The 25915-nt window shown below is 38.5% G+C and overlaps 1 protein-coding gene across 1 annotated transcript in view; it reads right to left on the bottom strand.

Annotated features, from left to right (window-relative positions):
• Positions 1 to 25915, bottom strand: part of LOC126457127 (serine protease snake-like) — a 162976-nt gene that overhangs the window by 81759 nt on the left and 55302 nt on the right. The window contains exons 3-4 of the mRNA XM_050093191.1: positions 25607 to 25707; positions 25398 to 25507 (exon numbers count right to left, since the gene is read on the bottom strand). Coding sequence (XP_049949148.1) covers positions 25398 to 25507; positions 25607 to 25707 — 211 coding nt within the window. The remainder of the gene's footprint in view (positions 1 to 25397; positions 25508 to 25606; positions 25708 to 25915) is intronic.

The raw sequence follows: 25915 nt of genomic DNA, 5'->3' as shown, positions 1-25915 counted from the left end.
TGCCTCTACACTTCTGCCTCGACTGACATCTCTGCCCAAACTCTTTGTCTTTAAATATGTCTGCTTGTGTCTGTATGTGTGGATGGATATGTGCGTGTGTGCGAGTGTATACCTGTCCTTTTTTCCCCCCAAGGTAAGTCTTTCCGCTCCCGGGATTGGAATGACTCCTTACCCTCTCCTTTAAAACCCACTTCCTTTCGTCTTCCCCTCTCCTTCCCTCTTTCCTGACGAGGCAACAGTTTGTTGCGAAAGCTTGAATTTTGTGTGTATGTTTGTGTTTGTTTGTGTGTCTATCGACCTGCCAGCGCTTTTGTTCGGTAAGTCACCTCATCTTTGTTTTTATATATATATATATATATATATATATATATATATATATATATATATATATATATATATATATATATATATATATATATATTGTACTAAACTTGTAAAAAAATGCTATGACATTTGCAAAAGACACCAGTTGGTGTCTCCATGCAAAAAAAAAATACAATAAATAAATAAATAAACATCAACTCAGCAAGGTATGTTAATATAAACAAACTTTTATTACAACAATATTATGGAAAGAATAGCTTGGCTCTCACCACATGGAGGTGGTGCTGAGTTACATTAAGGCACAATGAAAGGACTGTTAAACGTTGAAGCTTTCAGGCACAGCAGTCAGACACAGTGCCCATGTGTGTGGCTCGGGCTTGACTACAAATGCTAATGAGACTGTGCAACAGCACCTCATCATGGGGAGTGAGGGAAAGAATGTTTCACAAATGATGTATTTTGTGTTGTCCAAGGTATCTGATATGAAGATACGAATATTTTGTGAGAATACTCTTTTATGAAGTTGATAGTGAAGTAAATTACTGGTTTTTGTTATACTAAATTGAAGACAAACATGTACCACATGATTCAGCTACCAGAGCAGGAGAGAATTTCATGAGAGCAGAAACAATTTGGAGCTGCAGTGTTATGTCTCCTATGTTTTATTGTTTTATTTAGCTTTTGAAAGACACGATGCTGATATCAATAAAATTTTTATCTGTTGTTCTGGCAGACATTACACAGTAGGATCAGTCAAGTCTCCACTTTTTCTGTAGAATAATTTATTTATGCTGAATTATGATGCATCAGTTTTAATGTACACCAACCAATGTAAATCAATCAATATATACAGCCATTCACTTTAAACTACTGAAGTTACGGCAGTTCTTTCCTGTAGCACCATTATTAAGTTTTGTTGCATTCAATTACTGTAGGGGGAGTGTGGGAGACAATTGCTTCAATACCTCTATCCACCATGTGGGCAGATTTTGCCTTTACAGATATAATGGGGATGGCACAGTGGATGTTTCACTTTATACTGGTTCTTGAAACTCTGTAAGCATTCTTGTCAGTGGAAAACTTGGATCTGTTTTCAAATTTGTGTCAGTTCAAGATTATCTTCATGAGGTGCTATCATAAGTAAAACAAACCTACCACTATTTGTGCTTTCTTCTTTGTATGAATTCAGTACTCCCTCTTAATCTTATTTAGTAAGCATCCTGACATTATTTTCCCAGTATCCTACTCATGAACTGAAGACCACTATCAGCTTTACCCACAGCTGAGCATATGTGATTATTCCATTTCACCCAAGTGTTTGTTGTCATAGAATTTTACATTTTTGCATTTTGTGATATGCACAATTTTACATTTTTGAATATCTGAAGCCAGTTGTAAGTCTTTGCAGCACTACAAATCTTATCAAGATCTGACCGAGTATGTGTGCAGCTTTTTCTTATGTACTTCTTTGTAATTAACTGCACCATATGCAAAAGTTCTGAGGCTACTATTAATATTGTTTGCTAGGTCATTACTATAAATCAGATACAAGGATCTCAACACACTTTTCTGGGGGAAGCCTGAAGTTCTTTCAACATCTGTTGATGACTGCTCATGATTACATGTTGCATCACCCATACCAAGAAATCCAGTCACAAATATTGTTTCATGTTGTATTATCATGGTTTTGGTAATAAGCATTAGTGTTATCATGGGTCAAGTGCTTTTCTGGAGTCATGTACTGTATCTACCAGACTTTCTTGATGTACAGCTTCTAGGATTTCATGTTAGACAGGTGCAAGGTAGGTTTCATGTGACTGATGTTTTCAGAATCCATTGCAGATGGCATGGAGGAAGTCCTTCTTGATGAGACACCCCATTACATTTGCTTCTAAATATGTCTTAAGATTCTATAACAGATAGATGACAGTGATATTGAGCAGTAGTTTTGTGTATCATTCCTGCAATTTGGGGCATCCACAGAAATGTATCCAAGAGAGGCAAGATTCTAAAATTACTATTTTTACTATTACTGGGTTGATGAGATTGTGCATAGGTTCTGCCCAAGAACAATTTGACATATATCCACTAAAAATATTAAGATTACTTTCAAACCTAAAGGTAAAGCATTTTTCATTAGTGCCTGCAAAGTTCAAAAATATTCCCAAAATATATTTTTATTCGTACATAACTGATGTTAAACAATGGAAAATCCAGGATGGAATGTAAAAATATTATGAAAAGGAAAGTTGCTACTCACCATATAGCAGAGATGCCAAGACAGAGAGAGAGACAAAAAAATAAAACCTTCCAAACCCACTGAATAAATCCTATTGGACATCAGCAGAAATAATAGACAAATAGTTATCCTGTTTAATACTCCTGAAACAGGAAAAAATCTAAAAGAAATGCTTATCCTACACTGCTACCATCTTTACATCTCTATATCCAATCATGCTAATGGATTTATTTTGTTATTTTCATGACTTCTATTTTTAATGTTGATGGTCGTAAAAAGATTCAAAAAGCTGTGTTTCAAATGCTACATTTTTTGCGTTGCTTGGGTAAAATGTAGCCCGGCAGCAGCATCTGATAAGATGAATGTGAGTAACACGCTGAAACAAACCTTCAGTTGACCAATATAACTGACTTGACAACCTAGGACTAAATAAATACAGTCCTTGTCTCCTCAGTATCGTATGTCATCCACTCATTATGAACAGATTGTATAATTGCTAACACAATGACTGCATGTAGAACTGTGTCCAAAAGTTCTCTGAGTGTATTTCAACAATGTTTTCTAAAGATCCACTGCTGCACCAAGGAAATGCTATGATTTACTTTGCACATATTGACTACAAAACTTAAGTTATGCAGTGCTTGTTGAAGCCACAATGTTTCTCTTTGTGCTTGGAATTGCTAAACCTGGAGTTTAGAAGCATCACAGACAGCCATTTCCAGAAAAGTGTGAGAATGTTATAATGAATATGGAATTTGTGACCCAGATTCCAGAAGGGACTAAGTGCCTGCTATACTCCCCACATTGCACCCCCCCTCTCCCCAGTCCCTTGTGGAAGAATATGTCTGCAAGCCTTCTTGTAGACTGGTGTCACCTGCGCTTTTTTTTTTCAACTACTGTGCACAACAGTAATTTGTTCAAGCTATCAACAGTATATTATGGTTATAAGAGGGCAGCTTGAATTCCTCACCCACAAATTTGACATATGCAGTCCAGCCACAATATGACCACTGTCTGTGTTTGACTTCAAAATACAGTAACCACTGACAGATGACAGCACTAGCAGTAGAGGGTACATAAAGCTTGATGGAACAATGCGGAAAACTGTGCAGTCATCATCATAGTGCAGAAATGGAGGGATTTGTCTGACATATAAAAGGTCACACTCATTGGCTTTTGAGCAAAGCGTGGAAGCATTTCTGAAATGGCTAAGTTTGTAAACTTACTGTAAAGAAGACACATCAAGTTGCAGACAGGCACAATTAAAAGGTGTTCTCTGCTCCTATAATTATCCCCACATCCCTACCCTACAACCTCCTGATGTTGCATCTGTTGGCAGTCTAGTCCCTGCACACTCCACCAGACAACGTTCTTCTCTCTCCCCACCCATACAATACTGTCCCTCCCCCTTCCCCACTTCATCCAGATTTCTGCTTGCATTGCAAGTGATAGTTGCATTCTGACCCAAGATGCTGGAGTTAGTGGTCATGTGTGTGTGAGCTGTGCCTGCTTGTATGTGTGAATGGTGTGTGTCTCTTTTACTGTTGAAGGCTGTGGCTGAAAGCTTTATGTAAGTGTCTTAATTGTGCCTGTCTGCAACTTGACCTGTCTTTAGAGTAAGTAGCAATCTGTCTTTTCCTACACTGCAATATTCCTACCTGGATTTTCCATTGTTTAATTAAATTTGTAAACCGTTTGTGTGCCACTGTGGTTAAAGTGTACTGTGCATGCCAAAACGACATACCCAAAACTGTCAGTGGAGCAGTTGTGTGTACCACAGGCCATAGATGACGGGGATGAATGATGTATAGATGAATGGTTTATAAACATGCAGCTGTTGAGCAAAGAGCCATCCAGGTGAACCAAGCGGCTACCAACAGTGCCTTTTCAATGACCATTCAGCAAACATTGCTGTATATGGGCCTCTGCAGCGTACGCCTGATTTGTGCACCCATGTTGACTGCTGTCCATCAGTGATTAAGAGTTGAATTTGTTCACAGTTACCACAACTGAATGTCCACTGAGTGGTGGACTTCACAGATGAATCATGTTTTATGCTCCAATGGACAGACGATTACTGGCATGTACGGTATGAAACAACTGAAAGCAAACAATTGTTGAAAGGGCCCAGGCAGGAGGAGGGAGCATTATGGTCCGGGAAATGTTTTTGTGGTACTCTCTGTCATTACAGAAATCACAATGGATCAACAGAACAATGTGTCTATCCCTAGGCACCACATCCACAACTACATGCAGTTTGATTTTCCTCGGCAGGATGGCACCTACCAGTAGGATAACACAACATGTTACACAGCTTGTTATTACACAGCTTGTTATGTACGTGCATGGTTTGAAGAGCACCAGAATGAGTTTACCATACTCTCCTGGCCACCATACTCCCATAATTTCAACCCAATCGAGAATCTGTGGGACCTCCTTGAATGGGCTGTACATGCCATGGATCCTCAACCAAGAAACAGTATAGGAGTCAAACATGGTTCCACTTGTCAGTTGATATCTTCCAGAACCTCACTGGCTCTCTCCCTACCCTTCTTGTACTGGCCTGTGCAGCAAAAGATGGTTATTCAGGATTTTTACATGTGATTATATTAATGTGACTGAATGTATAATCTGATAGGGATTCCATTGAGTCTTGGGTTCTTGTTTGATTTTACTGATTTCAGCTGTTTCTCAACACCACTGACACTAATATCTGGAATGGGGCAAGGATTTAATTATCAAATCACTCCTGCTTCTTTCTTTGTAAAGGGAGTTTAGCATTTCTGTTTTTGCTCTGCTACCCTTGCTTTCATTTCATGTGTCAACATGAGTGGCCTGTCACTAACTTTGGTGTCACTGACAGTGTTTACCCATGACCACAATTTCTTTGAGTTTTGTGAGAGGCCTTCAACAACACTGTGCAATGTTATTCATTCAAAGCATCATCATGAACTGACAGTTAAGCATGTTTTGCTTAACATCCACGAATAGATTTATGCTTTGATTTAAACCTGTTGTGCAGTCACTGTTTCCTTAGCAGTTTCTTTGCAGAGAGAGTACACTATGGGACTATGGAGAAGGGGAAGGCATGAGGAGAGAGTAATCCCATCATTAACTGTATTATTAGTTACACATCTCTCCAGGCTTGGTCAACCATCCATCTAAACTTGAACCAAAGTTCCTCCACATGTTCATACTCATAGGTAAAGATTTCCAGATTTTTGTTAAACCATGATTGGTTTCATGCTAATTTAGGTGCATCCTTAGGTGATCTAAACAGGGATTAAAAAAGAAAATATTTTACAAATTTGTTCTCTGCCTTAGTAAATATTGATATATGGAAAAGAAAATTCTTGTGCTTTATGTACTTACACAACATTATTCTACATTGTCCTGAAGGTTGTCCCCAACTTTCATGCCATTGATAAATTAAAACTCACTAGAAACGTTTGTTGAACTGATAAAAAGGGAGAGTCCCTAAAACAAAATGAAATGAGTATTTGGTGTGAAGTGAATAAAATAAGCTCTACAAAGCATGCAAAAATGTATATAAGCACCAATAAAATGGCCATAAGGAACACCAAACCATATAGAATCCTGTACAAGCAGGTGTGAGGAAAACTGCATTGGCCATGGTATCCAAAAAAACCAGTGAAACAGTGCTGGGTAGATAAAATGGGATTAGTGCACTAAATGATGAAGTGTGAAAGAGGGGGGGGGGGGGGGGGGGAGGTGCTGTACATAAAAATAAATTAAAATTTAAATACGCAAGTGATATAAAACATGGACAATGTGTGGACAGGAAACTAATATGATAAATCCCGCATGATGCAGACTACTAATATTTATAATCCTTGTTTAGATCACTTGAGGATGTATCTAAATTGGCATGAAGCCAGTCATGGTTTTAATAAACTTTGTACAAGCAGAGTTGTGTTTTTTTCCTTCTTATAAAAATGTGGTCACTTAGCTGCCATTACCTGCAACTCTAAATAATATGTATATTTTGAGCTCTTCATTGTGATACAAAATGACACTACTTTTTTTTATCGAGTTCACTGGAAGTGTAATATCCTCCTACATGTTCTAGTTACCGTTTATACTTGGTCATCATTGTTGCTGTGACTTACTCATTGTCACTGATACCAGATTTAATGTATGAGGTGTGTTTTTTAAATAACGTCCATTTGAACATAAGTACACAAAAAAGGTTATTTCAAAAAAGTAAATTTATTTTCAGAAAGTACATACTTCACTCTGCTTTTTGACATAGTTGCCAAGTTTGTTCAAACACGTATCATACCTCTCAACCAATTTAAAAATACCCTCATCATAAAAACTTGCCGCCTGCTCAAATAACGAAGAGTTCACTGCTATTTTCACATCATCATCATCATTGTAACGGTCACCATGAGGTGGTGTTTGAGGTGAAGGAACAGATGGTAATCGCTCAGTGCAAGATCCGGACTGTAGGGTGGGTGGTTTAGAAATTCCCAACCAAAACTGTCCAATAAATCGCAGGTCTCACCTGCAGTGCAAGGTCTTGCATTGCCTTGGAGGAGGACAATTCCCTTTGTCAGCATGCTGTGTCTTTTGTTTTGAATGACTCTGCGTAGCTTTCTCAGGGTTTTGCAGTATGCTTCTGCACTGATAGTTGTTCCTCGTTGCATGAAGTCAACCAACAAAACACCATGCCTATCCCAAAACACTAATGCCATGATTTTGCACTGGGACAGAGTCTGTTTGTCCTTCACCTTTACAGGTGAGTGTGTGTGCGCCTCCATTCCATGCTCTGTCGCTTTGATTCGAGTATGATATGTGAAACCCATGTTTCATCTCCTGTTATGATCTGACTCAAGAAGCTGTCACCTTCTTCATGGTAATGAGTCAAAAACTTCATCGCACACTCAAATATTTGTTTTTTGTGGTCATCTGTTAGGAGTTTCTGGACCCAACGGGAGCACGGTTTCCTAAACTTTAGGTATTCAGAAACAATGTTGTAAAGCACTGATCTCAACACATCAGGAAATTCATTTGAGAGACCTGTTATTGTGAAGCACCTGCTCTCACGAATCCTCACTTCAACTGAAGCCACCAAATCGTCTGTAATCAAAGAAGGGCAACTGGAGTGGTCCTCATCACAGACGTTGTCACAGCCATTTTTGAATTCTCATACCCAATTACGCACTTTGCTTTCACTCCTAACAATATCACCATAAACTTCGCAAATCCGTCAATGAATTTCTGCAGCAGACAGGTTCCTTGCGGACAAAAACTGTATCACTGAGCAAACCTCACATCTGACAGGTGAATTGATAGTCAAACATTTTGAAAGTACAGAACAGAACCGTACAGGTTAGCAACAGAGCTGAAACTGAGCACAGTTGCTCGAGAGGTATGCCAGTACAAGACACATGTGCTTGTTGTGGTATTTGCATGAAATACTAGTGTCTACAACAAAATGGACCTTACTCACAAAACACACCTCATAGTATCAGAAGGCAGGTCCATTTGTTTCCATTAAATCTAATACCTTGGTCAGTAGGGGCTTCTGAGTTGTCTGTTGTAAGTAGTTTTCAGAAAAACCTTGTAGTATTGCTTCATAAGATGTGTTGTCACAGGCACCACTTACAAATCTGTATTTGTTCTAATCAATTGCTGGATGATTAAAGTCTTCTTCAATGATGACAGCATGACAAGGGAACAAATTTTCTAGGAAGCTGAAATTTTCTTTATCTGATTTTGGTGGTGATTTTGCCTGTGTGTTAACACAAATAGTACACCAAAGCCATTCTATCCTACACATATTTAAGTCTGTTTATGTAAAAATTAGCTATTATCTAAATAATAATTTAGCACCATGTAACAAAAGTTTGATTTCTGTGACTCTTTAGTGGTGCATTTTCACAGGCATAGTTTTGAGTCCGACTTCTAATATTGCACATTATTTTAAACTACCAGGAAGTTCCATCACATGAATCAAACCACCATCAACTCTGACTCTGGCTGCGTAAATATTCTATAGAGCAGTCACATTGGCTTTCTAATTATATTTCTTTAGTTCATTTCTGCCCCAGTTAGGTGAAGTTTATCAAATTCTGTTACCTTATATTAACTTCCATAATTAATCTTTTAGTTGTGTATTCATTTGGAAAACCCTAACCAAATGCAAAAATTTTAAAATACCTTCACAACAACTTTCCAGTATTATTAAAGTTTGGAAGATTGATTATACAAGTACTGTTTATGGGGTTATTGGATAGGAAAGAAAATAAACAGAAGCATTTGTGAATATGGACACCATTTTACTTCATTTTTTAATTACTTATTTGGTCAAATCACAGTAGCAATGAAGATTACAGCACCAAAAGTTGCCCAAGATGAATTTCACAGTTCTTAGTTAAGTAAACAGTAGAGTAAACGGAAGTTAGCATTAAGAGTCACAACTCTCAACATCAAGGGACTAAAAATGTGCTCAAAAGGAGAAGATTGTTGTAATCGCAAATGGTGTTGTCAAACTCAGCATTTTGCCACTTATTTTAGAGGAGCAACAAGAAACATACCAGAATGCCCCGATGGGTGTGTCCTAATAAAACAGAATTTATTTCAGTAATGTATTGTAATGATTCCTTCAAGTCTGGTATACACTAGTAAATTCATCATCAATGGAATATTTGCAAAGCAAACAGATATGCTATCATGCATGGACCTTCTAACAGTGCTACAATTGGCATGCACAATCATCAGTTTGTCTATAAAGATACAGAGGTCAACTCCTAAAAACAAAAATTGAGGCCTTAGGTATGAGTTTGTCAGTGATAACATTTTATTTCACTAATTATGCAATAATAGATGCTACATACTTTGATTTTTGAACACCAACAGCTCCTCATCAGTATTTGACAGTGTTGTGTCATGCAGTCATACAGCATGGTCACCACTCATAAGAGCACTGTGTACCAATGCTCCAGTGGCAGCAGCGCAGCATACTCCTAAGTGCTCACAGTGGGGGTATCACAAGAGATGCAGCAGTCATACTGCTGGAGTCAATGGATCCAATTAGAATCCTAAGTGATTAGGTCACATCATTGCAGCCCAAAAGGGCAGTCAGCTGGTGGGTCTCCAGGAGTATGGAGCGTGTCTCCTCTAAGTTGTGGCTCTGTTATTGTGATCATGTTTATGGAAGATTAACTTCAGCTACAGACCAGGACACGAGTGATTATGCTAAGTTATGTTTCACCTTGTTTTCAGACTAAATGCTCTAAGTTGTAATTAATTCTGACTTTTCATTTGATATTTTGTACCTCAAATGCAACAGACAGCACTTTTTTCTACCAAGTGTGGAGATTGTACCAAGCAGTGTACTGTGTGGTAACACAATCTTTGGTGGTGGATTTGTAAATCTGATCAAAATTTGCATGTATTTTATATCAGTATTAATAGATTAATTCTCCACATAAAACAGAATATAATTAATATTAAATTCCTTATTCTTTAGGTTGGATAGGAGTTTGTGGGGTGGGAATTAATCCTTGTGACTTGTTTTGTTTTCACTTCAACACGACTATCACAACACTCTGCTGAGGCAGTGCAAAGGAGAGAGAAGAATTACACTTGTACCAATTAATTACTGGCAGCAGAACTCTCTTGCAACATAGGTGTGACATGAAGCAATGCCTGAGGCAGTGTGTGCTACTGTGCTAACCGGACAGAGAATATTTGATGTTAGTTTAATATTGTGTGACCTGAGGGACAATAAAAAGATTACATTTTATGTACTGTTATACTGGATATGAAATTTTGCCTTTGAAAAGCAAAATCTATCTTTGTCAGACATCGTCTCTAAAATGTCTGTTGCACTTAGATCTAATTAGATTGTTTTGTATTTAAATAATATTTCATGTAATCTGAAAGTCTGCAGACAGGAGTGATGAGGCTAATAATGCAGAGTGATTTGTTAAACTGAAGAAGTGTGTTATTTTCTTAAGAAGTTAGTTGAGCTGATTCTAATGAATTTTTTGCTGCTTTGTTTTAGTGTGTAGTATGTGGCATGATAATTGAGTCTTCTTTAATGCTGCATTCAGATACTGAAGTATAAAAATTTTGTTGCTAAATGGGAAGAAATAATTTTCAATACTTTCCATTTTATAAAATTTTGTATGTTATTTTATGTGGTCTTTTTTTCTGTTCTCACAATTTCAAACTGTCTGTATGTTTACATTAATTGTGTTCAAAATTTTTCTGAGATCACACGTCATTTTGTTTGGAGTAATGGAGAAAGATGAATCGGAAAGTCAAATAGTGTTTTCTGGCAAACAGATCTAAATGTTCTGATACAAGGAGGATGTTTGCTATAGTTGGAAATCGATTTATAGTTTTTAGGATTGACTGGAAGCAGATCTATTTCATTATGTGTAAGAGAAACACAATGCACTTACATGGTTCCAATACCACACCTTAAGGTGCGCCGCAGTTTATCATAGTTCTTTACATATAAGTGAAGTCATCCATAGATTCACAAGAGATTTACTTCTGTCAGAGGTTCAAGATGCTTTTACAGTTATGTGACTGTTTGACATCTCTTGTTAAAACCAAGCATCCGTATATCTTTCCTAGAATCTAATTACTGAAATAGTTGTTACATGGTGCATGGCAGTTATTATTATTATTATTGACTTTTTTTTTCTCAGATTTAAGTCTGGTTAAAAATGGAACGTGACGCGGACCTCGGTCAAGCGTGACTTCCTTGTAACTGTATGGTATATGTTATATTGCATTTAGGAACTTTCGGGTAATTGAACATGTATCAATAATTACAGATTTTTGTAGTTGTATATATATGTTTGGATGTAGCTGTATTGCATTGATGTACTGGTGGATATTGTGAGGTATGACTCCTGTAGTTGATAGTATAATTGGGATAATGTCGACTTTATCCTGACGCCACATGTCCTTGACTTCCTCAGCCAGTTGGATGTATTTTTCAATTTTTTCTCCTGTTTACTTTTGTATATTTGTTGTGTTGGGTATGGATATTTCAATTAGTTGTGTTAATTTCTTCTTTTTATTGGTGAGTATGATGTCAGGCTTGTTATGTGGTGTTGTTTTATCTGTTATAATCGTTCTGTTCCAGTATAATTTGTATTCATCATTCTCCAGTACATTTTGTGGTGTGTACTTGTATGTGGGAATGTGTTGTTTTATTAGTTTATGTTTTATGGCAAGTTGTTGATGTATTATTTTTGCTACATTGTCATGTCTTCTGGGGTATTCTGTATTTGCTAGTATTGTACATCCGCTTGTGATGAGATCTACTGTTTCTATTTGTTGTTTGCAAAGTCTGCATTTATCTGTTGTGGTATTGGGATCTTTAATAATATGCTTGCTGTAATATCTGGTGTTTATTGTTTGATCCTGTATTGCGATCATGAATCCTTCCGTCTCACTGTATATATTGCCGTTTCTTAGCCATGTGTTGGATGCGTCTTGATCTATGTGTGGCTGTGTTAGATGATATGGGTGCTTGCCGTGTAGTGTTTTCTTTTTCCAATTTACTTTCTTCATGTCTGTTGATGTTATGTGATCTAAAGGGTTGTAGAAGTGGTTATGAAATTGCAGTGGTGTAGCCGATGTATTTATATGAGTGATTGCCTTGTGTATTTTGCTAGTTTCTGCTCGTTCTAGAAAGAATTTTCTTAAATTGTCTACCTGTCCATAATGTAGGTTTTTTATATCTATAAATCCCCTTCCTCCTTCCTTTCTGCTTAATGTGAATCTTTCTGTTGCTGAATGTATGTGATGTATTCTATATTTGTGGCATTGTGATCGTGTAAGTGTATTGAGTGCTTCTAGGTCTGTGTCACTCCATTTCACTACTCCAAATGAGTAGGTCAATACTGGTATAGCATAAGTATTTATAGCTTTTGTCTTGTTTCTTGCTGTCAATTCTGTTTTCAGTATTTTTGTTAGTCTTTGTCTATATTTTTCTTTTAGTTCTTCTTTAATATTTGTATGATCTATTCCTATTTTTTGTCTGTATCCTAGGTATTTATAGGCATCTGTTTTTTCCATCGCTTCTATGCCGTCGCTGTGGTTATCCAATATGTGATCTTCTTGTTTAATGTGTTTGCCCTTGACTATGCTATTTTTCTTACATTTGTCTGTTCCAAAAGCCATATTTATATCATTGCTGAATACTTCTGTTATCTTTAGTAATTGGTTGAGTTGTTGATTTGTTGCTGCCAGTAGTTTTAGATCATCCATGTATAGCAAATGTGTGATTTTGTGTGGGTATGTTCCAGTAATATTGTATCCATAATTTGTATTATTTAGCATGTTGGATAGTGGGTTCAGAGCAAGACAGAACCAGAAAGGACTTAATGAGTCTCCTTGGTATATTCCACGCTTAATCTGTATTGGCTGTGATGTGATGTTATCTGAATTTGTTTGGATATTAAGTGTGGTTTTCCAGTTTTTCATTACTGTGTTTAGAAACTGTATCAATTTAGGATCTACTTTGTATATTTCCAATATCTGTAGTAACCATGAGTGGGGTACACTATCAAAGGCTTTTTGGTAATCAATGTATGCGTAGTGTAGGGACCTTTGTTTAGTTTTAGCTTGATATGTCACCTCTGTATCAATTATCAGTTGCTCTTTACATCCTCGTGCTCCTTTGCAGCAGCCTTTTTGTTCTTCATTTATAATTTTGTTCTGTGTTGTATGTGTCATTAATTTCTGTGTGATGACTGAAGTTAATATTTTGTATATTGTTGGTAGGCATGTTATGGGGCGATATTTAGCTGGGTTTGCTGTGTCTGCTTGATCTTTAGGATTCAGATAGGTTATTCCATGTGCAAGTGTATCAGGGAATGTGTATGGGTCTGCAATGTAACTGTTAAATAACTTAGTTAGATGTGAATGTGTTGAGGTGAACTTCTTTAGCCAGTAATTTGCTATTTTATCATTTCCAGGGGCTTTCCAATTGTGTGTAGAATTAATTGCTTGGGTGACTTCATGTTGCAAAATTATCACTTCAGGCATTTGTGGTATCATCTTGTATGTGTCTGTTTCTGCTTGTATCCACCGTGCATGCCTGTTATGTTGTACCGGGTTTGACCATATGCTGCTCCAGAAGTGTTCCATGTCTGTTATGTTTGGTGGATTGTCTATTTTAATGTGTGTGTTATCCATTGTTTGGTAAAATCTCTTTTGGTTTGTGTTGAATGTTTGGTTTTGTTTCCTTCTATTTTCACTTTTTTTGTATCTTCTAAGTCGTTTGGCCAATGCTTGCAATTTCTGCTTTTTTTCATCTAATTGCTCTATTGCTTCTTGTTGTGAGATTTTACCTAACCTTTTTCGTTTTTTGTCTGATATTTCATTTCTTATAAATTGTGTTAGCTGTCCGATGTCTTTTCTCAGTTTTTCTATTCTGATCTGTAACCTGTGTTGCCATGCTGGTTTTGTGGGTTTCTTCTGTGTGTTGGTTTGTTCTGATCTCTGCCTAGTGTGTATATTTAGTGTAGTGAGTGCTCCTATATAAACCAGTAGTTGTAACTCTTCCATAGTTGTGTTTTCATTTATTTTGTTGTGTATGATTGTGTTGATAGTTTTTATTGTTGTTTCGACTTGTGGGTTATTTGGCGGTCTATGCAAGAATGGTCTAATGTCTGTATTTGTGTCTTTGTATTCTATATATGTCAGCTGAAATTTCTCTTCTATATCTAACACGTGTGTCTCTTCGTGTTCTATTTGTGCTTGTTCTGGTGGCTGTCTTAAGATTTCGTTTTCCTCTGATTGTTTAATTGATGCGTGTTGGTCTTTGTTTGTTTGCTCTGGGATGTTTGAGTCCATTACTGTGTTTTCTTCTTCTTCTGATTGCACATTGTTTTGTTCCAGTATTTGTTGTACTTGTTGTTTGATGTTTTCTAATTCTGACTGGGGTATCCTGTTATTTTTGATTATTACACGGATCTGATCAGCTAGTCGTTTTTCTGTTAAAAATTTTAATTCTGGGTATCTGGTAATAAATGTTATGTATACTTGTGATCTGTATCCAGTTGTGTTGGTTCCTAGGTTTGTTGCTTGGTAATAACAGAACATGAGGTGTCGATTAACTTCATCTGACCATCTCATCCTCTGTCTTTGTTTTCCTTCTAGGGTGGTCGCAGGAAGCATATCCTGCAAAACACCTCTATTCGGATTTAAATCATTTTCCAGTTGGCTATCAGTGTCGTTACCATTGTGGGCGGGCATAGGGTTCAAGCGTCGTTCCCGACCATGACGGCGCTTGTCCGAGGCTTCTTTAGTTCTGTCCTGAACCAAGTAATCACACTGAAAGGGGGGTTAGCCCTATTAGTGGTTTGTTCTTTTCGTCGCCTTTTACGACTGGCAGAACATACCGGAGGCCTATTCTTTTCCCGGGCCTCCATGGGGTTTATTATTATTATTTCCTACACTTTCTCAGACGTTAAGTCCAGTTAAAAATGGAGTGACACGGACCTTGATCAAGCGTCACTTCCTTTTAAATGTACGGTATGTGTTATATTGCATTTAGGAACTTTCGGGTAATTGAACATGTATCAATAATTACAGATTTCTGTAGCTGTATATATATATGTTTGGATGTAGCTGTATTGCATTGATGTACTGGTGGATATTGTGTGGTATGACTCCTGTAGTTGATAGTATTATTGGAATGATGTCAACTTTATCCTGATGCCACATGTCTTTGACTTCCTCAGCCAGTTGGATGTATTTTTCAATTTTTTCTCCTGTTTTCTTTTGTATATTTGTTGTATTGGGTATGGATATTTCGATTAGTTGTGTTAATTTCTTCTTTTTATTGGTGAGTATGATGTCAGGTTTGTTATGTGGCGTTGTTTTATCTGTTATAATGGTTCTGTTCCAGTATAATTTGTATTCATCATTCTCCAGTACATTTTGTGGTGTATACTTGTATGTAGGAACGTGTTGTTTTAAAAGTTTATGTTGTAAGGCAAGCTGTTGATGTATTATTTTTGTGACATTGTCATGTCTTCTGGGGTATTCTGTATTTGCTAGTGTTGTACATCCGCTTGTGATGTGATCTACTGTTTCTATTTGTTGTTTACAAAGTCTGCATTTATCCGTTGTGGTATTGGGATCTTTAATAATATGCTTGCTGTAATACCTGGTGTTTATTGTTTGATCCTGTATTGCAATCATGAATCCTTCTGTCTCACTGTATATATTGCCTTTTCTTAGCCATGTGTTGGATGCGTCTTGATCGATGTGTGGCTGTGTTAGATGATACGGGTGCTTGCCATGTAGTGTTTTCTTTTTCCAATTTACTTTCTTCATGTCTGTTGATGTTATGTGATCTAAAGGGTTGTAGAAGTGGTTATGAAATTGCAGTGGTGTAGCCGATGTATTTATATGAGTGATTGCCTTGTGTATTTTGCTAGTTTCTGCTCGTTCTAGAAAGAATTTTCTTAAATTGTCTACCTGTCCATAATGTAGGTTTTTTATGTCGATAAATCCCCTTCCTCCTTCCTTTCTGCTTAATGTGAATCTTTCTGTTGCTGAATGTATGTGATGTATTCTATATTTGTGGCATTGTGATCGTGTAAGTGTATTGAGTGCTTCTAGGTCTGTGTTACTCCATTTCACTACTCCAAATGAGTAGGTCAATATTGGTATGGCATAGGTATTTATAGCTTTTGTCTTGTTCCTTGCTGTCAATTCTGTTTTCAGTATTTTTGTTAGTCTTTGTCTATATTTTTCTTTTAGTTCTTCTTTGATATTTGTACTATCTATTCCTATTTTTTGCCTGTATCCTAGATATTTATAGGCATCTGTTTTTTCCATCGCTTCTATGCAGTCGCTGTGGTTATCCAATATGTAATCTTCTTGTTTAGTATGTTTTCCCTTGACTATGCTATTTTTCTTACATTTGTCTGTTCCAAAAGCCATACTTATATCATTGCTGAATACTTCTGTTATCTTTAGTAATTGGTTGAGTTGTTGATTTGTTGCTGCCAGTAGTTTTAGATCATCCATGTATAGCAAATGTGTGATTTTGTGTGGGTATGTTCCAGTAATATTGTATCCATAATTTGTATTATTTAGCATGTTGGATAGTGGGTTCAGAGCAAGACAGAATCAGAAAGGACTTAATGAGTCTCCTTGGTATATTCCACGCTTAATCTGTATTGGCTGTGATGTGATGTTATCTGAATTTGTTTGGATATTAAGTGTGGTTTTCCAAGTTTTCATTACTATGTTTAGGAACTGTATCAATTTAGGATCTACTTTGTATATTTCCAATATCTGTAGTAACCATGAGTGGGGTACACTATCAAAAGCTTTTTGGTAATCAATGTATGCGTAGTGTAGCGACCTTTGTTTAGTTTTAGCTTGATATGTCACCTCTGCATCTATTATCAGTTGCTCTTTACATCCTCGTGCTCCTTTGCAGCAGCCTTTTTGTTCTTCATTTATAATTTTGTTCTGTGTTGTATGTGTCATTAATTTCTGTGTGATGACTGAAGTTAATATTTTGTATATTGTTGGTAGGCATGTTATGGGGCGATATTTAGCTGGGTTCGCTGTGTCTGCTTGATCTTTAGGTTTCAGATATGTTATTCCGTGTGTAAGTGTATCAGGGAATGTGTATGGGTCTGCAATGTAACTGTTAAATAATTTAGTTAGATGTGAATGTGTTGAGGTGAACTTCTTTAACCAGAAATTTGCTATTTTATCATTTCCAGGGGCTTTCCAATTGTGTGTAGAATTAATTGCTTGGGTGACTTCATGTTGCAAAATTATCACTTCAGGCATTTGTGGTATCATCTTGTATGTGTCTGTTTCTGCTTGTATCCACCGTGCATGCCAGTTATGTTGTACCGGGTTTGAGCATATGTTGCTCCAGAAGTGTTCCATGTCTGTTATGTTTGGTGGATTGTTTATTTTAATGTGTGTGTTATCTATTGTCTGGTAAAATTTCTTTTGGTTTGTGTTGAATGTTTGGTTTTGTTTCCTTCTATTTTCACTTTTTTTGTATCTTCTGAGTCGTTTGGCTAATGCTTGTAATTTCTGCTTCTTTTCGTCTAATTGCTCTGTCGCTTCTTGTTGTGAGATTTTACCTAACTTTTTTCGTTTTTTTTCCGAGATTTCATTTCCTATAAATTGTGTTAGCTGTCCGATGTCTTTTCTCAGTTTTTCTATTTTGATCTGTAGCCTGTGTTGCCATGCTGGTTTTGTGGGTTTCTTCTGTGTGTTGGTTTGTTCTGATCTCTGCCTAGTGTGTATATTTAGTGTAGTGAGTGCTCCTATATAAACCAGTAGTTTTAACTCTTCCATAGTTGTGTTTTCATTTATTTTGTTGTGTATGATTGTGTTGATAGTTTTTATTGTTGTTTCGACTTGTGGGTTATTTGGTGGTCTTTATTATTATTATTATTATTATTATTACACATGCAGAGCAGTTTATAATGTATTAAAGTCTGCCTCCATTCCCCACCAATTTAGGGATGAGGCCTGACAGTGCACAAAATTTCACCATCCTTGTAATGCTGGAACTGTATCTGTGAGGATGGTGGGAAGATCTCCATGGAGACTGAGGGCTGCCCTAATATCAGTATATAGGACACAAACTGCCACAATATGCTGAACTGAAAGTGGCATGCCACAAACTTCACAGAGTGGTTAATCCTACCACTAGGACGAAGCCATGTTTTAAATGGCTATGGTAATCAGAAGCTCCTTCCAGCAGCGAGGCTGACATGAAGTCCGCCATGCCTCTGTGGTCCATTTGAGTGACCACAGTTTGTTTTCTGTCACCTGCAACCATTCAGTCTCCCACCGATGCATGATGCATCTGTCAGAAAATCAGATGATGGCGTGCAGTGAGATAGGCCATTGATGGACAGCAGCATCCCAAAACACCTCCTTGGCGTCTTTGTTGGCCATGTCGTTAACCTGTACCCCAATGTGGCCAGGCACCCAGAAAAAGATCACTTCCTTGCCACAGTGTTTGAGCCACTGTAAGGAGTGATGGATGAGCTGATTCAGCTGGTTGACTGGATACATTTGGTGGAGTACTTGCAGTGCACTAAGCACGGTGGAACAGACAAGCAAACTTGTAATGTGATGGCTGTGAACCCTCTCCAGTGCCATCAGAATGCCATATAATTCCACATCATAAGTTGTGTATTGTTCCTGAAGATGCACTTTAAAAACCCCGTAAGGGAAAACAACAGAACAACCAAGGACATTCTCTTACTGGTGTCCATCTGTATAAACAATGATAAAACCGTGGTACATACCTAAAAGGGACAAAAATAAAGTACAATTTTTCTTGTACTGTGTCAAGCTTAAAATTGGGCCTTTGAACATGCCAAGGCTGCAATGTGTTCCATCCCTGGTTGTGTAGTTTGATGCCTGATAGACCTAGATCATTGAGGCAGTCTGTAGCACATATCCCAAATGGCTTGGTCGCATAGGGCCAATTCCTGAACAGTGATTCAAAGGTGGGTTGGACCACTGAACTAAATGTAATGACCTAGGTGATGCTGAGATTTTCAGTGCTTGTTGAGCCAAAAGGACACAGCACCAAATCCAGAGTGTTGGTTCACCAGCCTCTGCACACAGGCTCAGAACTAGGCAGGTCTGAAAGTCCCCAGTTGATATCTGAGTGCCCTCATGGTGGACAGCATCTAACACCTGGAGGTAGGAAGGATGTGCCGTTCCATAGATCATGTTGCTGCAATCTAAAAATGATCAAACAAATGCCCTACAAAGCTGCAGGAGGCGGGACCTGTCAGCTCCGCATGTTTTTCCACTAAGGCACTTCAAAATATTCAGTGACTAGAAGCCCTTTGTTCATTATCATTCAGGTGTGGGAGCCATGTTAATTATGAGTCAAATAAAAAACCTAAAAAGTGAACAGTTTCTTGAAAATGTAAAATAGTGTCCCCCATTGTGAGCACTGCTTGGTTAAAACTTCGACGAGCATGGTTAAAATTAACACATGTAGTCTTCTCGGGTGAGAACTGAAAACCAGTTGTTCTGACCCAGGTTTCCAACCTCATATTGGTCAGAGGCAGCTGCGTCATTGATAACAATGGCAAACAATGTGACACAGAGGACACTGCCTTGGGTGGGTGAGGTGGGGGGGACCCCATTTTCTTGAACATAGCAGTCAGACAAGGCATCAACAATGTGATATTGAAAATGCCAGTCGTCTAGAAAGGATTGGATAAGAACTGGCAGGCATCCATGTAGTCCCCATTCATGAAGTTGGTGAAGGATGTTGTACATCCAAGTAGTGTCATTTGCTTTTTCAAGGTCAAAAAAACACACAAACCAAATAGTTCTGCCATAAGGAGGACTCCTGTATCACTGTCTCCAGTAGAATTAAGTTGTCAGGGGTGAAACGGTAGTGCCTGAAACAGCACTGGGAGTGGCTCAGGTGACCTCGGGATTTGAGCAGCCAGATGAGGTGGCGGTTGACCAGGCATTCGAGAGTCTTACCCATACAACTGGTAAGGGCTACACTCTGGTAACTGTTAGGGGCGCTACGGTCCTTGCCTAGTTTCAAAAATGGAATTAATATTGCCTCCTTCCAAGTTGCGGGGTACTATCCATCAAGCCGGATCTGATTGAAACAAGAGAAGAGCTGTCCTTTCACTTCTGGGCACAGATGATGAAGCATGTCATAATGGATCTCACCAGGTCCTGGAGCAGTGTCTCTGGCTGCAGACAAAGCTGATTGCAGTTCCCACATGGAGAATGAAAGGTTGTAGACTTCCTCATCTCTGCAATGTTATGGAACACCTGAAGCCAGGAACTTGTCTGGATGACGTAGTAACAGTAAAGAAGTATTCAGCTAAAACCTGAGCCATGTCTTATGGCATGTCCACCAACACCCACTGTTTAACAAGGCCATAAGGGAATGTGCATTGCCCTTGATGAAATCCAACTTATTGATTCCCAAATTTGTGCAACGGAAGTGGACCAATTAATGGAAGTCATGAATTCCATCCAGGAAGCCCTCTTACATTCTTTTATCACACAACTTGCATGTGCTCTCACAGATCTGAAGGCATGAAGGTTTTCTGTAATTGGGCAGTGTTTGAAGATCCACAGAACTGTTCATCTGGCCCTGACTGCCAATCAACAATCGTCAGGAAAGGGAGGTAATGACAGTGGCACATAAAGTGCCCTCCGCGACACACCATTGGGTGGCTTGCAGAATGTAAATGTAGATGTAGATGTCACTCCACCAAGGTACAGGCCATCATCTGAAGTGGTTACTAGACCGGGGGATAGACTCTGTGGCAGCTCATTGGATCTCACAAATGGTATGGGCCACCGTCTCCTGTACACAATACTTTTGTTCAAAAATAGCCTGTGGGCCATACTGCAACCAATTTTCCCTTTGTATTATCAATCTGTGTGGTCTCCTGTCAGCCACCATCCTAGTCAGCAAATGGATCCACACTGGGAAGTGGTCACTAGAATGTAAATCTGCAGCCACGTCCCACTGAACAGAATTTGCAATAGCTAGGGAACAAAAACAAAGCTGAAAAAGATCCTGTAGCTGTGGAAAAGTGTGTCATCTGACCAGTGTTCAGAAGGCAGGTATTCTCAGAATGGACAAGCTGATCCCCACAGCACATTGTATGCACTGAAGTCCCCCACAAGGAGGAATAGGCACGGGAGTGCCTGAAAGAGTTCTGTCAGTGTGTCTGCACCCAAAGGGTCATTAGGTGGAAGGTAAAAAGAACACACTGTGATATTAAAGGGTGTGAGAACTTTCATGGCAGATGCTTTCATGGCAATGGTAAGAGGGACAGGAGAGGAGTGTTATCTGTCTTCAATGAAAACAGCCACTCAACCTTTAACCTGTCTCCAATAGTATCGTCCTTCCTGTATGGGTGGTTACCCCGTGATGCAGGTGTGTCAGTGACTAAGATGTGTTTTTGTAAGCAGATGCAGAACGGTTTCCCCTGGACCAGGAGCTGTAATTCTTCTAGATGTGAGTGATATCCATTTAAGTTTCACTGCAACACAGAAGTCTGTGGAAGCCATTTTTTAGGATGGTTGTTCTTTTCTTTCTCCCTCGGAGGTGGTAATTTACCAGGAAGGTCGGGGGAACATTACCCAGTTCCTGGCTCTCCAGTTCCTCGAATTGGAAGTCCATATCCTCCAGGGCATAGACCCCTTCAGAGAGGGAGAGAGCTCGCCAATCCAAAGGTTTAGTTACCACTTTTTTGGACTTGGAACTACTTTTCAAAGGACATTTTTCTTTACTGATGGGAGGAGTGGTTGCCAGGGTCACGGGGATGGCTTAGTTGGCTTCTGATAGTGGGTAGTGGTATGTGGCTTAGGTAGTAAGCCCATTGCTGACAGCTTCTGAACGACTTCAGTTTCAAGTGGAGCATCCCCCCCCCCTCGCCCCCCCCCCCCCCCCCCCCGCCCACCCAGGTACACCAACAATTGCATGTGATCATACTTGAATCTGTGGTCCGAGTTCATGTGAAGGCTTCACATTTAGCAATTGGTGTCTTAAGGGCTGATGCAAAAGAAATAGCAAAAACTGGAGGTTGCATAGCTTTGAAACCTTTTCTAAATTCACCATAGGGTATGCCTCTCTTGACTCTCAACTCCTGAATTTTCCTTTCCTCATTGTAAACCTCACACTTTCTGCTCCACACTGGCTGATCCCCAGAGCAGTTAACACATTCTGGAGGAAGTGTACCAGAATTGCCTGATTCATGAGCTGAGGCTCCACAATTGTCACATGTAGCCCTCCCATTACATCCCATAGTGGTATTGCCAAATTGCTGACATTTGTAGCATCACATTGGGTTAGGATCAAATAGGTGAACCTTAAGATGGATACAGCCTGCAAGGATATGTTCAGGTAATTCCAGAGTACTAAACATTAGAGTAAATGTTGCCGATTTTTCCAATTTGCCATTAACTCACCTCATAGTTCTGCACTTGTGTTATGCACATAGTTTTCCATTCTACACGTAACTCCATGGGGTCCACCTCCATTACATCGGAGCAGGTAACCACACCCTTACTAAAGTTAAGGGTTTTATGCAACTCATGTCAACTGGGTAGTTACCTAAGGCCTTACATCCCAAAAAGATTAGATATTTGGTTTGAATTATCACTTTCCACCAAAAGTGTTCAATTACAAAGTCATTTGAGACTTTTTAGTGACCAAGCAATACCCTCCAATGCCTTGTGAATATAGGGAGGAGGATAACTTCTCAATGGTTCCCCCTGGTTTCTTGATTACAATGCAAGTGTTATGGCACTCTAATGCCCTGTTACCTTGAATCAGACTTCTTTTCAGGGGGACAGACCAACCAAGCTCTCTTTGATGAGTGGGTGTAGATACTACCTGACAGTACACCTGTCCTGTCAGGAGTAGTAGATTGATGAGACCATTCCATAGGATCCACAAGATGCTAGGGAAACAACCGTCAACCCAGGCACAGCCCTGTATGACTGAGCAAGCCTTATACAACTGGGGGGCAGCAGGTGCCCCAGAGGCTGCCCACTACAGACTGTTTTACCTCAACAGCCATTCACCTCATCAGCATATAGCACACCTTTTGGTTGGTGGGTAATTTTATATAGGTGTACACTTACCTCACAGTCCAGGTGGTGAAGCCAAGACCCAAATTCTCCAAAACACAGAACATTACACCACTGCACCGCATTGTGGTCAGTGAAGCATGCCCAGAGCATACAGTGACAGAGGGTTCATGGCACTTACCAGTCCCCAGTGCAGGAACCCCAGAGTTGCCAAATCTGTACTCAGAAAATTAATGCTGATCCTCTCAGGGGCATGACAGTGGTAGTGCAACTAATTTGATCAGGTGTAGCCCTGAATAAACATGCATAAAAACCTCACAGAAATGCTTTAAAACGTAGCATACAAACATACTGTAAAGGCACACTGTGAATAAAATTAGTCAAGAACTACTAATGTTAATTTTCCCCAAAAACTGGGTAATGCAGTTGTGTGGTTCATGACAATGTAAGACACAAAGCAATCATTTTTCTCCAGAGGCATTAGTGTGATGGTCTGCATACACAAAAACTGAAAAACTACTACAATCCACATGAAAGGCTGAGGAAGGGACCTTGTCCCATTGCCTTCAACATTTAGTGAATAACTCAAAAATGAACTTAAGGGACACTTCAACTGCCTAGAGGCAATTTAACAACAACAATAAGGTTATAAGGAATTTCCACTGGAATCGCTCTGCCTATTAAACTGTCACAGATTAAAACTGTTTGTCAAATGAATCCTAACCCCAAACTTCCTTAGTAATACACTGACCAATGGTTATTCAGGCAAATCTCTTGAGCCGCCCTCAGAGCTCCAGTTTTGCCAGTACTATCTCTGTTTCCAAATTTTGTGGATGTTCTCCTGCACACATATCTGGAGCGCTCCTTATACGATTTGTGGAAATGCAGAACACATCCAATCAACTGCTTTCCTGCATGCAACACTAGACCCTTGCATGCAAATAGTACCTTGCACTTAGCCGCACAGGGTAGCCGCGCTGTCTAAAGCTCCTTGTCACGGTTTACGTGGTGTGTGTGTGTGTGTGTGTGTGTGTGTGTGTGTGTGTGTGAGAGAGTGAGAGAGTGAGTGAGTGAGTGAGAGAGAGAGAGAGAGAGAGAGAGAGAGAGAGAGAGATAGCATTTGTTGAGCAACAGCATTGTAGAACAGTTTTAAAATGGTTGTTATGTAAAGTTTAAAACATTGAAAATTCTCATTGTTATTTTCTCAAAGAATCAGTGTCTCAGCACATTTTCCAATAATCTGCTAGGGAACAATTCAGTAGAGGCACAGGTCTGATGAGCTTCTGTGGAGACACTCAGTTGTTAAGAAGTAAATTGTTACAGCAATTCTCATTATCATCATGTAATGGACTAAAGTATTTGACAAGTATTTCACAAGACAAAAATTACACTCTGTCTTGCATGGAGGCAAGTTGTAGCCATGCCTAACCACATCTGTCCTCCACCAGCACTCTCCAAAGACTTCTCAAAATGCAGTAAATGAAGATAGCAGAACTTAGTAGTGCAGAGAGTCAGAGATGAATATTTACAGAAAGTTTAAATATTTACAGAAAGTTTAAGTTCACATTTACTGAAAAAATAATATTCCAAAAAATAGTAATAATTCAGTTAAATAACGTTGGGTATAATTTTATATTGCAGTTTCTATTTTCAAAATGTAATTGGAAAAAATATAACAAGATAAACAAAATTTCAAATAATAGTCACCAACAACATAGTGATACTGAAAACTCCCAAAGTGAAAGTAAGATATGCAACAAATGTATTGTCAACTACTACTTATCAGGTAATTCAATGGTACAGATTTGTTTTGAACTTATATGAAGACTTGAAAGTAGTAATTATTTCATTCAGCCATGCACACCTCTCAGCTGTAATTTGCTGTTCATGAATAAGCATTCCATGAATTTTAATATTCTAACATTAACTGTGGGAAAGTAAAATTAAAGTAGGTAACAGGTTAGTAAAATTTTAATGGTTGATGAAATGAGTCAAAGTATTATTGTGCAATTTTGACACTATTTTTGTATAAATGGTAGCAAATTAGTTGGTACTATGTTTGAACTGTTCTTTTTTATTTTTATCATGTATATATCCTGCAATTGTCATTAAATTCCCTGAAACTGTACCCTGAACTTGCCACATCCTTGACAGCCCTCAAAGACTAGTGACAATTGAAGAAACTCAATTTTATTTTTATAGAAGGTTATAATATAGCTGTTGACTTAATACTTACAGCGTAGAACTATTTAGACATCCTGCAGTAGTGAGGACGTAAGATTCACTCACAAGCACACCAGCACAATACCACTTGTTGTCACTCAGATTACCGTACCCTAGTGCTGCCTAAGACAGACAAGACACTTCTATTAATATAGATTTCATGTGTTTTAAAGGTTGTAATTGTGATATTAATCAAAAATTTACTTCTTCAAGTATAATTACCAAGTAGGGGAATAGGCCTGGCACAGCCACATTCTTTCCAGGAATCATTTCAATCAGTGGGCACTCACTCACTGTTGCTAGTTGTGCACTTTTCTCACATTCTGTATAAACAAGAACAAGGTAAAAATATTATGTACTGAAGTGGTTTATTTCCTTGTCCATCATCTTGTTTTAGAACTGACTGCTGTACCAGAGTCTAACATATGAGTCACAAAACAGAGAGATTTTCTGAAATTTCGCTACTGCAGCGCCTCCAAGCAGGAGGTACTGCAAAATGATTTGTGTATTTTGTGTGTATATGGACTTAAA

Source organism: Schistocerca serialis, chromosome 1 (assembly GCF_023864345.2).
Source record: "Schistocerca serialis cubense isolate TAMUIC-IGC-003099 chromosome 1, iqSchSeri2.2, whole genome shotgun sequence".
NCBI lineage: Eukaryota > Metazoa > Arthropoda > Insecta > Orthoptera > Acrididae > Schistocerca > Schistocerca serialis.
The sequence above is the reverse complement of the archived record's forward strand: the minus strand, read 5'-3'. Positions and strand labels throughout refer to the sequence as shown.